Source organism: Labeo rohita, chromosome 7 (genome assembly GCF_022985175.1).
Source record: "Labeo rohita strain BAU-BD-2019 chromosome 7, IGBB_LRoh.1.0, whole genome shotgun sequence".
Classification (NCBI taxonomy): Eukaryota; Metazoa; Chordata; class Actinopteri; order Cypriniformes; family Cyprinidae; genus Labeo; species Labeo rohita.
Window position 1 is genome coordinate 3,889,137 of NC_066875.1, and position 22,163 is coordinate 3,911,299.

General features: G+C 30.9%; 1 protein-coding gene across 1 annotated transcript; it reads left to right on the forward strand.

The window, feature by feature from the left end:
* Positions 1-1,392: 1,392 nt before the first annotated feature.
* sepsecs (Sep (O-phosphoserine) tRNA:Sec (selenocysteine) tRNA synthase) lies at positions 1,393-20,169 on the forward strand. The gene is made up of 11 exons (XM_051113743.1): positions 1,393-1,770; positions 5,223-5,377; positions 5,507-5,625; positions 6,064-6,222; positions 7,434-7,587; positions 7,904-8,006; positions 8,095-8,224; positions 11,050-11,141; positions 14,000-14,093; positions 16,273-16,363; positions 19,557-20,169. The coding sequence occupies exons 1-11, from the start codon at positions 1,657-1,659 to the stop codon at positions 19,801-19,803; spliced, it is 1,458 nt and encodes a 485-aa protein (XP_050969700.1). The 5' UTR covers positions 1,393-1,656; the 3' UTR covers positions 19,804-20,169.
* Positions 20,170-22,163: the final 1,994 nt, after the last annotated feature.

Here is a 22,163-nt window from a genome sequence, read left to right on the forward strand (position 1 = left end):
TGAAAACTTTTTGAATTTGAAGATCAGGGTAAATGTAACTTATTTTGTCTTCTGGGAGACATGTAAGTCTAATCTTCTGTAGCTTCTGAAGGGCAGTACTAAATGTTAAAATGTGATATTTAGACAAAATAAGACAAATGTACACATCTCCATTCTGTTCAAAAGTTTTCACCCCCAGCTCTTCATGCATGTTTTTTCCTTCTGGAGCATCAGTGAGTGTTTGAACCTTCTGTAATAGTTGCATATGAGTCTCTCAGTTGTCCTCAGTGTGAAAAGATGGATCTCAAAATCATACAGTCATTGTTGGAAAAGGTTCAAATACACAAAAATGCTGAAAAATCTAAGAATTTGTGGGACCTGAAGGATTTTTCTGAAGAACAGCAAGCAGTTTAACTGTTCAGGACAAACAAAGGACTCATGAACAACTATCACTTAACAAAAAAACACAGCTGTGGATCATTCAGGTAACAACATTTTTATAAATTCAAATATTATTTTGTCTTGTTAACTATATGTAAACATTTTTTATGTGAAATATCTTATTCAGGTCAGAACTAATTAAACAACACATTTTGTATGATCCCTCTTATTTAGGTAAAATGATGAACATTTTTAATGATTCTGAAAGGGGGATGTAAACTTTTGACCTCAACTGTAGTAGATAATGTTAATGATATTTGCATGAACACCATGCGTTATTAATTCATAATAATTCATGATATTCACTAAGATTTAACAACCTGACTTTTTCTGTTATAAAAAAGTAAAATCATGTAATATTTTAAGAGAACTATTGATCTTCAATTGTGTAAAAGACTTGTACCTAATTGCATTGAATGTAGTTTGGGAATTACTAATCTTTTTTAATTACTTCTAATTTATCAGAAATCGCTATTAAATGAATAGATTTGAACTTATGATGAAATGAAAATTTGCTGAAAATGTACTCATCCTCAGGCCACCCGAGATGTAGATGTCAATGAGTTTGCAGATTTGTAGAATAATTATAATTAAAAATTATTATTATTATTATTATTATTTAACATTGTACCTAACTGATGGCTGCATTTCCACCCTTTTCTTTTTCGGAAGTAAGCCGATGGGTGAGAAATAACGAGAAGAAAAACCACGTGCAGTAAACATTAAAACAGTTTGCACTAAAAACCAGTGTGCACATAATTAAAATAATACATTAAAACAATATGGTAAGACACACCAGTTTGAAATATAAAGAAGAAGCAAAGCTAGTTGTTTTGTACAGCTAAAAATAGCTGGACGCGAATGAGACCGGAAGCCAGACACATCAAATTTACAAATGGTCGCGCACGCTCTTACGGGAAATAAAAGTGGGACTTTTACTTTGAAATAGAGACGCCATTGAGAGGAGGAGTTTCGACCTGGAAGTAAACAGTACAGCTAGAACCTGATGGATTTGAAACTCTTGCTGACTCAGAGACTCTGTTAGAAAATGTTTAACCTCACATCTGCTTATCTGTAGTCCAAAAATCACGCAGACACATTAGCGAAGCAGGCACATTACCGACAGATATAACGTTACAGTGGTGTGGAGCAGCAGACACATCGTTCATCACGTGCTTGTCACTGACAACACAAACACTGTGAACACCTGCAGCGCTTCTGAAACACTGAACGGACATGAACAACGAAAACTTCAACCTGAGCGAGAAGCTGGTGTCGTCTTCATATGTGCGGCAGGGTCTGCAGGCTCGTCGCGGTCACGAGCAGCTCATCCGAGTGCTGTTACAGCAGGTAAATTAATAGTGACTGATGAATGAGGTGTGAAGACTGTGTGTGCACATGTGCTCGTTGCATTGCAGGAAGGAGACCTGGCTCAATGCCATGAAGCTCTTTTATGTCTGGACTTAAAAATATAGTCAAAATTTATATTAAATGCAATTATCTGAACTTTAGAGTCGATTTTGACTCACTTAAGTAGAAATAAAGTGCGTCTTCATATGTAATTTCATAATTACTACTAATATTTTTTTTGAAATATGGTTAAAGTACTGCTAAATGCACTGACAAGCCTTTATGGCAAACTAAAATGTACTTTAATGTCATTTCTATTGGAACTTGTATGTCATGTGTTTAAATATATTTGTAATTACACCTTTTACAACTTAAACTAATAATGAAATTGCAATTTAGTACATTTAAAATATATTTATATATATATTTATATAAAAAATATTATTTATTTAAATGCAATATTCAGCAAAAGTTTGTCAATCCTCATGAAAAAAGTTACCTTTAGCGTAGTACTTTAGTATGACAACAGTACACTTTAAAAGAAGATACTTAAGTGCAAACAGAATGTAATGTTTTCAGACACTTAACTGCATGTTGATTGCAATTAAGGGAAAATGTATTATAGTCAAAATTTATATTAAATGCAATTCTCTGAACTTTAGAGTGGTGTTTGACTCACTTATGTTGGAATAAAGTGCGTTTTTATATGTATTTTCATAATTACTACTAATAATTGTCTTTAAGATATTTTGAAAGTACTGCTGAATGTACAGACAAGCATTTATGATAAACTAAAATAAACTTTAATGGAATTTCTATTGGAACTTCTATGTCATGTATTCAAATATATTTGTTATTACACCTTTACAATTTAGTACATTTAAAATATATTTATATATATTTATATTAAATATATTAAATATTTAAATGTAATATTCAGGAAAAATTTGTCAATCCTTGTGAAAATAGTTACCTTTAGCGTAGTACTTTAGTATGAAAATAATACACTTTAAAAGAAGATACTTAAGTGCAAACAGAATGTAATGTTTTCAGACACTTAACTGCATGTTGATTGCAATTAAGGGAAAATGTATTATAGTCAAAATTTATATTAAATGCAATTCTCTGAACTTTAGAGTGGTTTTTGACTCACTTATGTAGGAATAAAGTGCGTTTTTATATGTATTTTCATAATTACTACTAATAATTGTCTTTAAGATATTTTGAAAGTACTGCTGAATGTACAGACAAGCATTTATGATAAACTAAAATAAACTTTAATGGAATTTCTATTGGAACTTCTATGTCATGTATTCAAATATATTTGTTATTACACCTTTACAATTTAGTACATTTAAAATATATTTATATGTATTTATATTAAATATATTAAATATTTAAATGTAATATTCAGGAAAAATTTGTCAATCCTTGTGAAAATAGTTACCTTTAGCGTAGTACTTTAGTATGAAAATAATACACTTAAAAAAAAAAAAAGATACTTAAGTGCAAACAGAATGTAATGATTTTTAGACAATTAATTGCATGTTGATTGCAGTTAAAGGAAAATGTATTATAGTCAAAGAAGGAAGAAAGAAGAAAGTGTGTCTTTATATGTAATTTCATAATTATTACTAATAATTGTTTTGAAATATGGTTAAAGTACTGCTAAATGTACTGACAAGCATTTATGCTAAACTAAATTTCTATTGGAACTTGTATGTCATGTGTTTAAATATATTTGCAATTATTACACCTTTTACAACTTAAACTAATAATGAAATTGCAATTTAGTACATTTAAATTATATTTATATATATATATTTATATAAAAAATATTATTTATTTAAATGCAATATTCAGCAAAAGTTTGTTAATCCGCGTTAAAAAAGTTACCTTTACACTTTTAAAAGAAGATACTTAAGTGCAAATAGAATGTAATGTTTTCAGACACTTAATTGCATGTTGATTGCAATTAAAGGAAAATGTATTATAATCAAAATTTATATTAAATGCAATTATCTGAGCTTTCAAGTGCTTTTTGACTCACTTAAGTAGGAATAAAGTGCAACTTTATATGCAATTTTATAGTCACTTCTAATAATTGTCTTTGAAATATGATTAAAGTACTGCTGAATGACTGACAACTCAGGTGAAAGAAAAGTGCACTTTATTTCAGTACACTTCCATAATATACTTGAAGTGTTCTATTTTTATGCACTTATTTTCTATTTAATACAAAAAACACTTAATTTTTTTGTGACATACAGCAAAATCCCTTCACACACCACACAATTCCAAACAGACCTTAAGTAATACATTTCTACTTTTTTTTTTCCACGAAAATCCAAATAGAACTTAGTGATAGTATATTAACAATCCACAAACATTTTAGTGCAAAGCGATCATAACACACTTTTAAGCAATGTAATTATAAAACACTTTTTATGTATTTTATCTGACTACACTTAAAATCAGTTTAAGTGTTAGTGCTAATTAGTGCATTTATATTAAGTGTACTTAAGTTGGAAAAATATACTTATGACTATTACATTACTACTATATTTTAAATAAAATCACTTTAATTTAAACTTAACTGTAACTATTTCAAAGTGTACTAACATAAAACTAATTTTTAAAGCATTCAAAGCACACTTTTAAGAAATACACTAATAAAAGCCCTCTGTAATTTTTTGCGGTAGTATACTTTATTTTAGTGTACTAAAATCAATTTCAATATCAGTGGTATTTACTTTTGTAGTTGCACTGAAGTACTACTGAAGTAGAAATATACTTTTAATTAGTGTATTTATAGTGTATAAGTTTTACCATTTTATTTAGCACAAAAAATAAGAATGTACTTCAGATGTACTTGCTTGTATTTTTTCTTTTTTTTGTGCATTCAAGTGCACTTTATTACCTGGGAAGCATTTATGGCAAACTAAATATACTTTAATGTAATTTCTGTTGGAACTTGTCATGTGTTTAAATATATTTGTAATTACACCTTTGTAAAAATGCAGTTGCAGTCAAGGCATCAAAATAAGTGTACTTATTAAAACATGACACAAATGTAATTATTTAAAAAGTATATTAAAGTAACTGTTAGTTTGACAGTTTGACACTGTTACAAAGTGTGCCTTTTAAAAGCGTACTTAAGTGTGTTATAAGGTATAGTCATGAAAATGTCTCTCTTTAATCACCTAAGAGACCTTTTGGCTTATTAATATTATATTATCTGCAAGTGCAGTTTTTTTTTTTTTTTTAAATATATACTTTTAAGATTTGTAGCACACTACAGGTACACATTCAATACAATCAAGCATACTTCTTTTTTTCGCAAAAAGAAAGGTCAGTAAGTCTATTACAATAAAAACACTTAGATCTCTCCATGACGAGAAAAAGTTGTAAAATAATGAAATGATTGCCTAAAGGTTTCTGGTTTCTTGTAGGGCAAATGTCCAGAGGAAGGATGGAGTGAGAGCACCATCGAGCTCTTTCTGAATGAGCTGGCGGTCATGGACAGCAACAACTTCTTAGGGAACTGTGGTGTGGGAGAGCGAGAGGGCCGAGTCGCCTCTGGCCTGGTGGCCAGGAGACATTACAGGTGGGACGCAATCGCTGGAAGGTTTTCTACATCTCAGCGTTTAAGAAATTGATCATTGAGAAAAACATTAACAGAATTTTCTACAATAAGCTGCCTTGCAATATAAGACTTTGGTGTTTTTCCTCTCAGACTGATCCACGGCATCGGCCGGTCGGGTGACATTGCTGCTGTTCAGCCGAAAGCTGCCGGTTCAAGCCTCCTGAATAAAATCACTAATTCAGTCGTGCTGGATGTGCTGAAATTTACAGGTACTGTCCATTATGCTTTATGAAATAGCACACTTGGCAATGGGAAATATCAAAGCGATTCTTCTCATATAATCCAGTGTATGTGTGCCAGTGTTGTTTTAGAGTAAATTTAGTATCGTTTTTATGTTATTATAGTTTTTATTAATAACTGAATTAGATTTAATTTTCTATATTCTGTTTTCACTGTAATATTAGTTAGTGTTAGTGTTAGTATTTTTTTTTTTTTCTATGTAGTATTTATTAATTTTTATTTATTATTTGTAGTTTATTTTGTTATATAATTTATTAATATAAAAGTTGAATAATTATTTAATAATTTGTAAGTGTTTCTAATCATGTTTTTGCATTGAAATTTTTTGTTAACATTTATTTTAGTTTATTTATGGTTTTATTTTCAGTTCCAGTTAGATTTGTGCACATCTCTCTATGTTTTCGCAGGTGTTAGGAGTGTGTCCACATGCTTCGTGGTCCCCATGGCCACAGGAATGAGTCTCACGTTGTGTTTCCTGACACTGAGACACAGGAGGCCAGGAGCGCGTTACATCCTCTGGCCTCGCATTGACCAGAAGTCCTGTTTTAAATCCATGGTGACTGCTGGTAAGATCTACTGACGGCCAGTTTTTAATACAACCCACCGCAGAGTCCATTTTAATCACTGTTAATTTGGTTCTTAATTATTCACTATTATAGTATATATTATTATAAAATAGAATATTTTACGTTTTTGTTGTCATTTTTAGTTTTAGTCATTTAGTTTAGTCATTTTTTAGTTTTTGTAATTAAATTTTTTTTTTTTAAATCTTTCATTTATTTTTTATTTCAGTTTTAGCAACTTTAGTTCTTCAAATGTTGCAAAGACAGCATTTCTATTTTTTTGTTATTTATTTCAACAAAGTTTTTCATTTCAAATTTATATTTTATTTTAATAATACAACTTTAGTTAAATTTACAAAAACAGTGTTTAGAAGTGTTTTTCTAGGCTCTGTTTTAATGGTTAAAATAAAAATATTAATCAGAAAGCATGTCTAATTAAATGAAATCATGAAGCATATACAATTTAACAGCAAATTATTAAAAATGTAACAAAAATTCTAACTTTTTTTTTAATCAAATTATGTGTTTTTTTTATTAATTTTCTGGATTCTATTTTAATGGTTTCATTAAATTGTAATAATTAAAAGCATCTCTAATTAGTTGATTTTATAAATATTTTATACATTTTATTATATTTTTTTCAGAAATACAATGTTGTGTATTTACATTTTTCTGGTAAACAAATTCTGGTAAATAATTTTTCTGCTAAATATTTCTTAAAAAACAATTTCTATCACAGTTTCTTCAATGTAAACCAAACTTTTATTTTGACAGGTTGCAGTGAAGTTGCACCTTTATGGCAATAGCTTTGACAATAGCTAAAATGCTAATGAAGTGACTTTTAGAGCAGTTCTGTAGTTTGTTTATGTTCTCATGTACTGATATAATAAGACGGCAGAGGCTGAAAACACATTTTTCGCATTGTGGGAAATCATAGGGCACGACTTCTGGAGCTTTGCCGTTATATAATGCCATGACTATATGTACATCTGTCTTCAAGTGTAGGCAAATAATAATCATACTGACTAGAAACTGTAATAACGTATATTTTGAAGTTGTAAATAATGATTATTGGAGCATGTTTTACAAGGAAATATTATTTTAGTATTTCTGCTTCAGAATTTCATGTTTAATTCAACATGTCACTTGATGTTTCTTTGTAATTAATTGTGAAATTTACTGTCATATACTGTCGTTTTTCTATATTTTGATAGGCTTTGAGCCTGTAGTAATAGAGAATGTGCTGGAAGGAGATGAGCTGAGAACAAACATGGAGGAGGTGGAGAGGAAGATTGAGGAGCTGGGAGCTGAGAACATCCTGTGTGTCCACTCCACAACTTCCTGTTTTGCACCACGTGTCCCTGACAGGCAGGTCAAAACCACTGAGAAAAACAATATGTAGTTTCTTTACTATAAATACTTGACCATGATAAGTTTCCATAAGCATGTACAAAAGATATAAAAGAATATTTCCCCAAAAAAGAATTATTTAATGGCATTATTTAATTGTTTTTTTTTTCTCTTTATTATTATTATTTTTGAGAATTACCAATAGAGGGCTTAGACAAAAAAAACAAAACAAAACAAACATATATATATATATATATATATATATATATTTTAAAAAATATATAAACAATTAAAAAAATATTTAATTTAATTTAATTTAATTATCTGTTCACAGGCTAGAGGAACTTGCTGTCCTGTGTGCCAAGCATGATATTCCCCATATAGTCAATAACGCCTATGGAATGCAGTCATCCAAATGTATGCACCTTATTCAGCAGGTAACTTTTCATCTTTTTTGTGTAAATTTACTGTAAGGATTTACTTCATTTCAGTGAAACCAAATTGGCTTACAACATGTTTTTATAGGGGGCTCGCGTTGGGAGAATCGATGCCTTTGTCCAAAGCCTTGATAAAAACTTCATGGTCCCAGTTGGCGGAGCCATCATCGCAGGCTTTGATGAAAACTTCATTAAGGAGATCAGTAAGATGTACCCAGGTATGCATATTCTCTTCACATGGCAAAAGTTATAAATGAGTGATCTATACAAACCTAATTTCTGAAATCTGCATGCATTTAGTTGCAGCTGCATGTCTGAAATATAATACTATGGTACTGTACATCTCCTTAACTCTCAGTTGTGATGTTTGTATAAAGTAATTAAATATTACCCATTTTTCACTAAATGTGGGTAAAAACTACACACAACAGTGGCTGACACTCTGAAATTTATACAAAAAATTGCATATTACCTGTCACAGCTTGCTAAAGTCACAAAATGATGTCAGGCAGATGATACAGCTGACGTCTTGAAACAAATGTATTTATTTACAAAGTTGGTATTTGACATCAGATATTTTTATTTGTTTAGTGATGGGCTTACATGCTTTACAATTTGCACATTATGTACATTTGAGACCATTTTTAGCAAAAATGCAGTGTTGGGCATTAGGAGTCAAACTTTTTCCTATTTCTTTTTACACACAAAGGTTAACAAAAATATTGATTTTAACACAATTTTTTTTTTTTTCAGCCGTTTTCTGAGCTGTTTTTTTCATTATTGTCTAAATGATATTTAACAGTAATATTCCTTCGTGTATTTTCTCTTGCATAAGCGGTCTCTAGAGATCTAGAAAGAGTTTTGCCGTGTTTTGTTGTGCAGTCAGTGAGTCCTGCGTACTGTATCCCTCCCACCTTTTTCTGCACTGCAGAGGAAACCCCAAACACTCCTACTACTATTGATTCTCTGAGTGCGCTAGAGAGAGTTAGACAGGGGGACGCACTAATAATTTGGTCCATTGTTACTTCAGCTCTGTTGTACCTTTTCAAAATGCCTGATGGTTTACTAAAAACATTCTGATCCTCATTTTCAGCTCTTTTATTTTAAACAGAATGTGAATACTGATAATGAAGTAATGAAGTGATTTTACTGCAGAGGTTATCAAATTCAAGTATATGCATTACTCTCAGGGATGCAGCAGTATTAAAATTCAGACTGACAGCTATAAGCAGATTATTATGTTCATATTATAGCTCATAACCTTTAGTGTTTTTTAAATAAATACTAAAAACTACAATCATTTAATTTATATGCTGTGAATTTAGGCATCACAACATTATATTGTACAGGATGAATAAAACGTGCTGTTAATTTTGTTATTAAATTATTTGTACTTTTAAAGATTAGCATTTGATGCATATCTAAATGCAAATAAAAGTATGCACAAACATGCAATGAATACCACTAAATAAAAAAAAAAATATGTGATTACTGTTATATTGTACAGGATGAATTAAAAGTGATATTAACTTTGAGATTGTTATTAAATATTTTGTGCTTTTAAAGTTTAAGCATTGAATGCATATCTAAATGCAAATATAAGCATGCATAAACATGCAATATCAGTCATTACCGCTAAGAATCTTTAAAAAAAAAAAAAAAAAAAAAAAAAGATTTTATACGAGATGAAAAAAATTGCTATTCGTGGTGATATTTTGTTGTTAAATTATTTGTTCTTTTAAAGATTAAGCATTAGATGCATATCTAAGTGCAAATATAAGCTTACACAAACATGCAATAAATACAGCTAAATTCTTTAAAAAAAAAAAAAAAAATTAGATAACTGTTATATTGTACTGGATGAATAAAGAGTAATATTAACTTTGAGATTGTTGTGAAATATTTTGTGCTTTTAAAGATTAAGCATATCTAAATGCAAATATAAGCATGCATAAACATGCAACATCAGTCATTACCACTAAGAATCTTAAAAAAATAAAAATAAAAATAATCTGATAACTGTTATATTATACAAGGTGAAAAAAATGCTATTCAATTTGATATTTTGTTATTAACTTACTTGTGCTTTTAAAGATTAAGCATTAGATGCATATCACAAAACAAGTATAAGCATGCACAAACATGCAATAAATACCGCTAAATTCTTAAAAAAAAAAAAAAATTAGATAACTGTTATATTGTACTGGATGAATAAAAAGTGATATTAATTTTGAGATTGTTATTAAATAATTTGTGTTTTTAAAGTTTAAGCATTGAATGCATATCTAAATGCAAATATAAGCATGCATAAACCTGCAACATCAGTCATTACCACTAAGAATCTTTAAAAAAAAAATCTGATAACTGTAATTTTATACAAGATGAAAAAAATTGCTATTCGTGGTGATATTTTGTTGTTAAATCATTTGTTTTTTTAAAGATTAAGCATTGGATCATTATCTAAAAGCAAATATAAGCATGCACACGCATGCAATAAATACAGCTAAATTCTTTAAAAAAATTCTGATATTTATTATATTGTACAGAATGAATAAAAAGTGATAGTAATTTGAAGATTGTTATTAAATAATTTGTGTTTTTAAAGTTTAAGCACTGAATGCATATCTAAATGCAAATGTAAGCATGCACAAACATGCAACATCAGTCATTACCACTAAGAATCTTTTAAAAAATCTGACAACTGTTATATTACAGGATGAAGAAAAATTGATATTCATTTTGATAATTAATAATTTGTGCTTTCAAAGATTAAGCAAATAGATGCAAATTTAAATGCAAAAATAAACATTCATAAACGTCCATTATCAGTCAATACCACTAAATTCTTCTAAAGTCACTTAAATGTTATGATACCGATGTATCGTGCATCCCTGTTATGTTTGTTCTTGACTCTCTCTATGAACTGCAGTGAAGTGATACAATGGCAAGCATTTCTTTAATGCATTACAGTTGTACTTAACCAGTCCAGTACTACTGTAAGCTGTTGATTTTAAAGGGATTGAGAAGATGTGCTCTTGTGCAGGTCGAGCTTCTGCGTCCCCATCTCTAGACGTCCTCATTACGCTGCTCACACTGGGAGCCAATGGCTACAAGAAACTCTTGGCTGAGAGAAAGGTAAAACAACATTTTTGAAACTCAAAATTCTTCGTAGATTCAAAGTATGCCTGGCCACTTTCAGTGTTGATTTACTAATATTTATACAATTTTATAGTTTTCATTCATGTTTTAAATTAACTTTTTCACTTTTTTGTTTTTTTCAAGATTTTTTTTAACAAAAATTAATAGTTTTATTTTTTTCTATTTCAGTTTTACTTTATTTGAGTTAGCAGTTTTTCATCTGGTATTTCTGGTGTAACTGTGTCAAAGTTGCTTCTTTCCAAACTCTTTTATTAACAAAAGGCGTGTAAAATTAATTAACTAACCACAAATCATTTTGTGATTTTAGAAGGTTCAACAACTATGTTCATTAATAAAAACAATAGTTATTTGCATGGAAAATTTACTTTTTTTTTTTAGCATTTCAGTTAAGTTAAATTAGTTTAATGTAATTCATTTAAGTAACTGTAAGTCATTCTGCAGCCCTGCTGGAAGTTTACTAAGGCCCCCTGGTTGAGAACTGCTGGTATAGAGTCAGGTGTGCACATAATCCCAATGAGACTATGAGGATATGCAGGAAAACACCATTAGCCTTCATGTGATAAGAAACCTACAGAGCTTATTGATTCACTGCTAATGCATCCGGATTATTAATAATTTACAGCCTTTGTTGAATAGATAAGATGCTCTCTGTGTTCAGAGTCAGTTTAATATGTTTTAGCCAAAGGAGAATGATTTTCTGGACTGTAACCTTGTGAAAAAGAAGTATACTTTAGCATACGTTTAAAAAGAGCACTAGAGAAATAATATATTTTAAAAGAATATACTTAAGTGTGAACTGAATGTAATGTTTTGAGACACTTAATTGCATGTTAATTGCAATTATATGTAAATGTATTATAGTTTTAACTTATATTAAATGCAGTTAGCTTTTTTGACCCACTTAAGTGGGATTTAAGTACATCTTTATATGTAATTTTATAATTACTTTATTGTCTTTGAAATATGGTTTAAGGACTTCTGAATGTACTGACAAGCATTTATGGTAAGCTAAAATATACTTTAAAGTAATTTCTTGTAATTACGCATTTGTAATAATGAATTTGCAATTTAAAATATATTAACTTTAATTGTAATGTTGATTAAAACACTACAGTTAAAATTATAATCAAGTACTTAGTATTTTAGTCAACATTGTTTAATGTGATATTACAAAGTGCACTTAAGTGTACTTAGGTGTGCGAATGTAAATGTACTTTTGTGCATTTTGCGCTTGATGTACACTACAAGTACACATTCAGTACAAGAAAGCACACTTCATTTTCACGAGGTTGTTTTTTACACTAAGTAAACAGTATTTTACAAAGTGCACTTAAGTGTATTTAAAAGTGTACATAAGTGTGTATTTAAGTCATGATGGCGTCTCTCACACTTAAGTGGCCTTTTATTTAATTGATATTATAGCTATGCATTTTACATTAAAAGAAAAATTACTTTTAAGATTTGATGTACACTACAAGTGCACATTCAGTACAATTAAGCACACTTCTTTTTCACAAGGCTGGTTTTACACTAAGTAAACAGTATTTTACAATGTGTACTTAAGTGTACCTAAAAGTGTACTTAAGTGTTTACTTAAGTCATAAAAGTGTCTCTCACTACACTTAAGTGGCATTTTATTTCGATGATATTACATCTGCACGTTTTATAAAAATGTACTTTCAAGATTTGATGTACACTACAAGTGCACATTCAGTACAGTTACTGTTTACTTACTAGGTAAACAGTATTTTTACAAAGTGTACTTAAGTGTGTACTTAAATCATGAAAGAGTCTCTCACTACACTTAAGTGGGCTTTTATTTAATTGATATTACATTGGTGCGTTGTAGATAGCAAATGTACTTTTAAGATTTGATGTACACTACAAGTGCACATTCAGTACAATTAAGCACACTTATTTTTCACAAGGTTGGTTTTACTCTAAGTAAACAGTATCTCTACATCTGCATGTTTTATAAAAAAATACTTTTAAGATTTGATGTACACTACAGGTGCACATTCAGTACAATTAAGCATGCTTCATTTTGACAAGTTTGGTTTTACACTAAGTAAACAGTATTTTTACAAAGTGTACTTAAGTGTATTTCATTGATATTACATCTGCATGTTTTATAAAAAAAAATACTTTTAATATTTGATGTACACTACAAGTGCACATTCAGTACAATTAAGCATGCTTCCTTTTGACAAGTTTGGTTTTAAGTAAACAGTATTTTTACAAAGTGTACTTAAGTGTACTTCATTGATATTACATCTGTGTGTACTTTTTAGATTTGATGCACACAACAAGAGCATATTCAGTACAATTAAATGCACTTTATTTTCACAAGGTTGGTTTTACATCAACTAAACAGTATTTTTACTTTATTTTCTAACTGGTTGAATGAATTTCATTTGCATAAGTGAGCGTCTGCATATTATGAACTGTCAAGGGCAGCATGTTATTGTCTCTTTGTTTTTATACTGTAGATCTCAGGTGTCTTACTAACAGCATCATAATAGGGGCCCATAACCTGAGGGCCTCCTACAGTTCATTTGTAATTGATCCCAGTGGTGGACGCAGCTCTGCCAACACAGCCGATTCTGTGATGCAATTACCTTAAAGCTTCAGATGGGGAAAGCAGGCTGCAGATCGCATCTGCGTCTGGAGAGGAGAAAGCTTGAGTGGCTGGAGGGGGAAGCAGGTGCTGGGTTTACTGTAGGCCAGCAGACACAGAAATGCAACATTAGCAGAAAACAGATTGTGCGACAGGAAAAAAAAAAGCTGTGAGTGTGGAGAGCTATTTATAACTTTTTATTTTGTACGGCCCGCAGGAGCTGTACGGTCACCTGGCGCAGGAGCTGAGCGCTCTAGCCGAGAGACACGGGGAGAGACTGCTGCATACGCCACACAATCCAATATCACTGGGTGAGGGGTTACGCATAATGTATAGTGCAATGTCATATGAGCAAGAGTTCAATAACAGTTCAGTAAACAAGGATGTCATGGATTTACATTTTCTCTGTAAATGAAAATGGCTTTTGCACGTCGCACAAGAGGTCAGGGCTTGGCTGGTTTGCATGAGCCTGTTAGTCCCTGCTGGCAGATCCTATAACTACACCATCTGGCCAAGCAGATTTTCTCTGGAAATGTATTTTGACTGAGTATTTTTGTTTTTATTTGCAAGCAACATTTCTTGAAAATAAGGTTAAAGTCTACCACAAAGTGCACAAAGTGTATAATTTATGATAAACTAAAATGTAGATCAATGTCATTTCTGTTGAAGTTTGTATGTCATGTGTTTTTAAGTATATTGGTATTTACACATATGTAATGATGAATTAGCATTTTAGTAAATTTAAAACATATTAACTTTAAATGTAATAATGAATAACACTACAGTTAAAATTATATTAAATATATATAAAATAAATATAAATATAAAAATATGTAATATAAATAAAAAATATATATTAAAATTAAGTGCACTGCTTTTTCACAAGGATGACTGGCTGATGACACCACAAAATTATTTTTATTAATTCTTTAGTTACTGTCATTAAAAAAATTAAAAGATTAACAATGTACAGTTAAACATTAAAATACATTAAAATAATACATTACCAGTCAAAAGTTTTTTCATGTTTTTTAAAGAAGTCTCTTCTGCTCACCAAGCCTGCATTTATTTGATCCAAAGTACAGTAAAATTTGAAAATATTTTTACTATTTAAAATAACTAAAATAACTTACCATTTAAAATGTAATTTATTGCTGTGATCAAAGCTGAATTTTCAGCATCATCACTCCAATCACATGATCCTTCAGAAATCACTCTAATATTCTGATTTGCCGCTCAAAAAAATAACAATAAAAATAAATAATAATAATAATTATTATTATTATTATTATTATGTTGAGTAGATTTTTTTTTCAGGTTTCTTTGATAAATAGAAAGTTCAGAAAAACAGCATTTATCTGAAATAGAGATCTTTGGTAACATTATAAATGTCAAATTTCATGTCAAATACAAATTTCAACAGAAATGACATTGATCTATATTTTAGTTTATCATAAATGCTTGTTCACTTTGCAGTACACTTTAACCATATTTTCAAGATTTACTTATGAAATTGCATATAAAGCTATACTTAAAGGATTACTCCACTTCCAAAATAAAAATTTCCTGATAATGACAAGGGGTGAGTAAATTATTAGGAAATTTTTATTCTGGAAGTGGAGTAATCTCTTAAAGGTGAAGTCCACTTCCAGAACGACATTTTACAAATAATTTACTTACTCCCTTGCCATCCAAGATGTTCATGTCTTTCTTTCTTCAGTCGTAAAGAAATTATGTTTTTTGAGGAAAACATTTCAGCATTTTTCTCCATATAATGGACTGATATGGTGCCCTGAGTTTGAACTTCCAAAATGTAGTTTAAATGCGGCTTCATGTGATCCCAAATGCGGCTGTAAATGATCCCAGCCGAAGTCTTATCTAGTGAAACGATCGGTTATTTTCATAAAAATAATACAATTTATATATTTTTTAATGTCAAACGCTCGTCTTGTCTTACTCTACCTGAATTCTGTTTTTTTCTGGTTCATGACAGTTAGTGTATGTCGTAAAAACTCCCATCTCATGTTCTCCCTCAACTTCAAAATCATCCTATATCGCTGTTTTACCTTTTTTGTTAAGGGTGTTTGATCTTCTTTGCATGTTCACTTTGCAAAGACTGTGTTGGTAGTTCTGCAGCGATGTAGGATGATTTTGAAATGATTTTTGAAGTTGAGAGAGAAAATACGATTGGAGTTTTTCGACATACTCTAACTGTCTTGAGCCAGAATACACAGAGTTCAGGGAGAGCAAGACAAGACGAGCGTTTGAGATTAAAAAGTATATAAATTGTATTTTTTAATGAAAATAACCATTCGTTTCTCTAGATAAGACCCTTCTTCTTCGGCTGTGATCATTTACAGCCACATTTGGGATCGTTTGAAGCTGCATTTAAACTGCATTTTAGAAGTCCTTTTTCATAGGGAAAGTGTCGTCGTGATAATTGAACAAGTTAAATAAATTTATACAAATGTATTATCCTGTGCTCTCCAGCTATGTCTCTGAACCATCTCCAGACACACAGTACTGCAGCAGTCACGCAGCTGGGCTCCATGCTCTTTACCAGACAGGTGTCTGGAGCCAGGTGAGCTACCTACCACACACTCACCTGTTTGTATGACAGTATTTGTTTTGATCTAATTTAACTGCAAAGCAAACATGAGAAACAAATTGTGAACGTGAACTCAGTCTCTTCAAGTTTACACAGGTGTTCAAGTAGAGAACCACAAAGTGGCTACATACGTAATTTTATGTCTGTTGTGATATAATACATAACCTCACTAACTAACCTAACCTTTATGGTGAAATTTTGTGATAAAGAAATGTTCTTGTTATCCTTTAAGACAAATACAATTTACTTCCTGTATACTTCATACTAAATGACTGATTGAATAGTTTAGATCCCAAGGCATTTTCTCTTCTCTTTAAGGAATATTTCAAGCAGAAGTGAAAAATTTGCTGATGATTTACACCTCCTCAGGCACTCCAAGATGTGGATAAGTTTGTTTCTTCATCAGATTTGGAGAAATGTAGAATTTCATCACTTGCTCACCAATGGGTGTGAATGGGTGCCGTCAGAACGAGAGTTCAAACAGCTGATAAAAACATCTTAATAATCCACAAGTAAAGCACACCAACTCTAGTCAATCAGTTAACATCTGGTGAAGCCAAAATCTGTGTGTTTGTAAGAAACAAATCCATCATGAATGTTTCATAACTTTAAACCATCCATAATCTATAATAACACTTCCTCCAGGGAAAAAATCCAGCTCCTGTTGTCTCTCACATCAAAATCCACCCACATATTTGTTTGGAGCTGTTTTGGACTGTTTTCTCTTGTAAACAGTGCTTGATCTGTGCAGATATCATTTTTTTATTCAGACAAAGAAGAATCTTTATTATGGATTATTTTAACTGAAAACAATGATTCGAAGTTAAAAACACCTTAATGATGGATTTGTTTGTTATAAACATGCAGCTTCCTGTTTCACAAGATGTTAATTGCTGGACTGGAGTGGTGTGAATTACTTGTGTATTATTGTGATGTTTTTATCAGCTGTTTGGACTCTCATTCTGACGGCACCCATTCACTGCGGAGGGACCCGTTGGTGAACAAGTGGCGTAATGCTACGTTTCTCCAAATCTGATGAAGAAACAAACTCATCTGCTCATACCCATCATAAATATTCATCACGTTTTCATTTTTTACTGAACTGTTCCTTTAATATTTTCTACTGGACACTAGTTGACCTGCTGTAATATTGATGAAACCTGCTTTCTGCTGTCCGCTTTCATTATTTAAATGGAAGTCATTCTCATTCTCAAGGGTTTATCCTGTAGCATTATCCTCTCCACCTCCTTTTAGTCTGTCACAGACTATGCACTCTATCTGCAATGAATAAATATGACACAAGAATTTAAGACTGAACCAAGAGTCTGCAGTGCATTTAGAAAGAGCAAGGAAAACTATGAACTGTGCTGGAAAATAACCGCTGTCTGTTTCTACATAATAAAGAGACTATTTGTCCTCATTAAAGGAGAAGTCCACTTCCAAAACAACTGTTTACAAATAATTTACTCACCCCATTTTCATTCAAGATGTTCATGTCTTTCTGTCTTCAGTTGTGAAGAAATTGTTTTTTGAGGAAAACATTTCAGGATTTTTCTCCATATAATGGACTTCATTGGTGCCCCGATTTGAACTTCCAAAATGTAGTTTAAATGCAGCTTCAAAGGACTCTGAAGAAAGAAGGGTCTTATCTAGCGAAACGATCTGCCTTTTTTTTTTTGAAAAATAAAAATTTGTATACTTTAAGCACAAAAGCTCATGTAGCACAGGCTCTGGCATGCGCATCCACAATGCTACAAATTAGTAATGGGTCGTTCTTGAATGATTCTTTCATTTTGAACGAATCTTTAATGTGACTCCGAAGAACGAGTCGTCTCGGGGAGTGATTCGTTCAGTCGCGCAACATCCTATTAGGTTCTGTACTGGAATTAGTTCACCTGTTTCGAGTCTTCGGGTTTTTCGAGTCGTTCGTTCATCTTATGGTGCTGTCACATGATGAACGAACAACTCAAACCCGAAAACTCATCAGATAAGAGGTGAGGTGAACTAATCATAGACTAAAGACCCAGGTAAACAATGAATTAATCTTTTCTGTTTCTTGTAGCATTGTAGTTTTGTCTTGTTTGTAGTGTGATCAATGTTTGTGTAAGCAGTAGATGTGTTAGGGAAGTAACACGTAACATTTTAATTATATTTTGCTAAAATGAATGAAATGACTCAAAAAACGTTTCGTTCATTTTGCTGAACGAGACTCAAAGGTCTGAGTTGGTAAAATGATCCGAACTTCCCATCACTACTACTGAGTTCATCGTCTGTGTACTCCGGCTAAAAAAGGTAGAGAATGGCGAAAAACTCCATCTCATTTTCTCCTACAACTTCAGAATCGTCCGACACCTTTTTGTTTGTAAACAGCCACTTGCACTTCCTTAGTCTTTGCGCGTTCGCTTTGTAAACACTGGGTCTGTGGTTCCGTGTGACCTTTTGATGTGATTCAATAGTACGTAGCACCATGAACGCGCATCCCAGAGCCTGTGCTACACAAGCTTTTGTGCTTAAAAAGTATAAAAAATGTTATTTTCCGAAAAAAAATGACCGATTGTTTCGCTAGAAAAGACCCTTCTTCCTTGGCTGGGATCATTTAGAGCCTTTTGCAGCTGCATTTAAACTACATTTTGAAAGTTCAAGTTGGGGCACCAATGAAGTCCATTATATGGAGAAAAATCCTGAAATATTTTCCTCAAAAACCATAATTTCTTCACGACTGAAGACAGAAAGACATGAACATCTTGTATGACGGGGGGTGAGTAAATTATTTGTAAACTGTTGTTCTGGAAGTGGACTTCTCCTTTAATCTTTTGAGGACCAGTTTAATTGATCATCTTTGGCTAGAAATGCATTGTAGTGATAATATTTGGATGGCAGAATTAATTGTTTTCATTGTCCAAATGACAAACGCTTAGATAAAATACATCTTAGTTTGTTTATACACCGGTTGGCTGTGCATTCATCAAAAGTCTGCTGTATTATTTTAAAGCAGACATTTTCACATTATTACAAAGTGCGTTTTTAAAAAGTATGCTGAAGTGTGTTAAAAAAGTGTCTCTCTTTAAGTCACTTAATTGGCCTCTTATTTCATTAATATTATATTATCTGCAAGTAGTTTTTTAAAAAATGTACTTTTGAAGTATATTGTAATATTTCATTGCAGGGTCGTCCCGCTGGGTGTGGAGCAGACCGTGAGTGGACACACGTTTCGTGGCTTCATGTCGCACGCAGATGCCTATCCGTGCCCGTATCTTAACGCAGCTTCTGCTATTGGAATAACCAAAGATGATATAACACTGTGCATCAAGAGACTCGATAAATGCCTTAAGAGCCTTAGCAAAGAAGCTTCTGCAGAGAAGAGTGAGTCAGGACCACCTGCTGAAGATGTGGAGGACCAAACCGTGCCCTGATGCTCTTGTTAAAAGAGTAGGATGCATAGGAATCATTTTTTTCATAATCTGATCTTGTGGCAATAACCTTGTGTGTGAATGCTGATATATCAGCATATAGCCACAGATGCATTTGTTTGTTTTCTCCATGTTAGACCGAAGAGTTTTGACCTGTGTTCAGTTGTATACCCTAACTGACAGTAAATACATTATTTTATGTCATCTGGTTCTGCTCATGTTTTTGTTTTTTTGTTTTTTTTACACAGACGCATTCTCATTTAGGCACTTGGAGAAAAGCTAGTGCTTATAATGACTGCTCTTAAGATTAATAAAAATATTAACCAGCATATTAATGCTGCTTAAGTAATAAACTTTGGTTAAACCCTAAAAGACTCACATTAGATTGTTTATTAATTATTAATTTATTTTCAGCATATGTTAATTTTAAACCATATTGCACAAATATTTAATTGTATTATTTATTTATTTATTTATTTATTTAAAACTTTTAGCTTTAGTTTTTAAATTTTTAAGATTTTTAGCTTTAAAATTATTGAGTTATTCTTCAGGACATATACGTAACTTTAAACAGTACTATGTTAGTTTATTGTTAGTTTATTTATTTATTTAGAAATATCAGATCATTTATTTGTCAGGACTAAATGGTATTGCAAACATATTCCCATTTTTTTTTTTTTTTTTTTTTTTTTTTTTTTTTTTTTTTTTTTCAGGACACGTGTTTGATTTGAAACAGTATAAAATATTCCATTTTTATTTATCAATTTTAAAAACAGCTATTAGCTAACTTGATTTGTTTAAATGTGGTTTTATTTATTTATTTGTTTATTTAAAAATAGCTTTAAATTTTAGCTTTATTTTTAAAAAGACTTTTTGCTTTAAAAATTAGCTTTTAATTATTTAGTTATTTTTCAGGACATATTTGACTAAACAGTATTGCAAAAATGTTTGCACTTTATATTTTGTTAGTTTATTTATTTAAAAATATCAGCTCATTTATTTTTCAGGATTCTATATAGTACTGCAAATATATTCCATTTTTTAAATAAATGTATTACGTTTTTTTTTTTTTTTTTTTTTCAGAAGACGTTTGATTTGAAACAGTATAAAATATTAGCTATTAGCTAATTTGATTTGTTAAAATGTGTTTTTACTTATTTATTTATTTATTTTATTTGAAAATAGCTTTAAATTTTAGCTTTAATTAAAAAGTTTTAAAAATAGCTTTATATTTAGTTATATTTCAGGACACATGTTTGACTTTAAACAGTACTGCAAAATATTTGCACTTTATATTTTGTTTGTTTTTTTAAAAATATCAGATCATTTAATTTTCAGGACACTAAATAGTATTGCAAATATATTCAATGTTTGTATTTGTTTTTATTTATAAATGTATTTCGGTTTTTTTTTGTTCAGGAAACAGTATAAAAAATTAGATTTTTATTTAGCAATTTTAAAAACATTAGCTAATATTATTAAACTATTAGCTATTTTGATTTGTTAAAATGTATTTTATTTAATTTATTTATTTATTATTATCATTATTATTATTTATTCTTTATTTTTAAATTAAGAAAATGTCTCCTTTTTCAGACCATTTATTCAATAGAAATAAATCTATTAAACTGCACCAGCATTTTCTTTTCTTGTCCTACCTTCAGGTAAGCATATTTTTTATTTATTTATTCATTTATTTTTTAAAGAATGGGCATTAAAGCTGTAAAGTGATCACTTTCAGTGGGGCGTGTAAATTGCTAACTCAGTAACACAATAGTGCAGCGTTTTTAATAACATCTGTTGTGTGACGTGTCAGAGGAAGGTGCACGGTATCTGTTTTCGCGTACGAGGTGTTGAATCAGCTTTGCTCACACCTCACTGTAGCAGCATTTCTGCTCATGATTTATGTGGGATCAGCCTCTGCTGTTCTCTGCAAACCTTCTGTCTCAGTCCTCTCCCTCCACCGATCCCTCTCCTGCGCTTAGACTCTTAATAATAAACTCTCCTCTACTGTTTATCTCACTGTTTTGCTAATGCAGCTTTCACCAACCACTTAGGCTACACTTATTCACTTCCACTCATCATCAATCACATTGTTTATGGATCTGCTCTTAACTGACATTTAAATACTGAATTGGGATTTCTCTTTTAGATTTCTTTTTAGAAACACACTGATTCAGAGTAAATAGTAATATTGTGTTCCTCTGGTTGGTTTGGTTTCATCCTTTTTTGAGTAAAAGAATGAAAAATATAAAGGCAGCTAAAAAAAACTATGCAACTGGCTTTAAAACTCCAGAACTTTGCAAATCTAGTACAGTTTACTTAAAAAAGACAGCTCAGTTTTACTTTTTGTGTTTTTATTC

Excerpts from the sequence above, each read along its gene's own strand:
- sepsecs (XM_051113743.1), top strand. The coding sequence starts at position 1,657 with ATGAACAACGAAAACTTCAACCTGAGCGAGAAGCTGGTGTCGTCTTCA. Across the intron at positions 5,378-5,506 it reads GTGGCCAGGAGACATTACAG|ACTGATCCACGGCATCGGCC; the intron begins GTGGGACGCAAT and ends TTTTCCTCTCAG. Across the intron at positions 16,364-19,556 it reads AGACAGGTGTCTGGAGCCAG|GGTCGTCCCGCTGGGTGTGG; the intron begins GTGAGCTACCTA and ends ATTTCATTGCAG.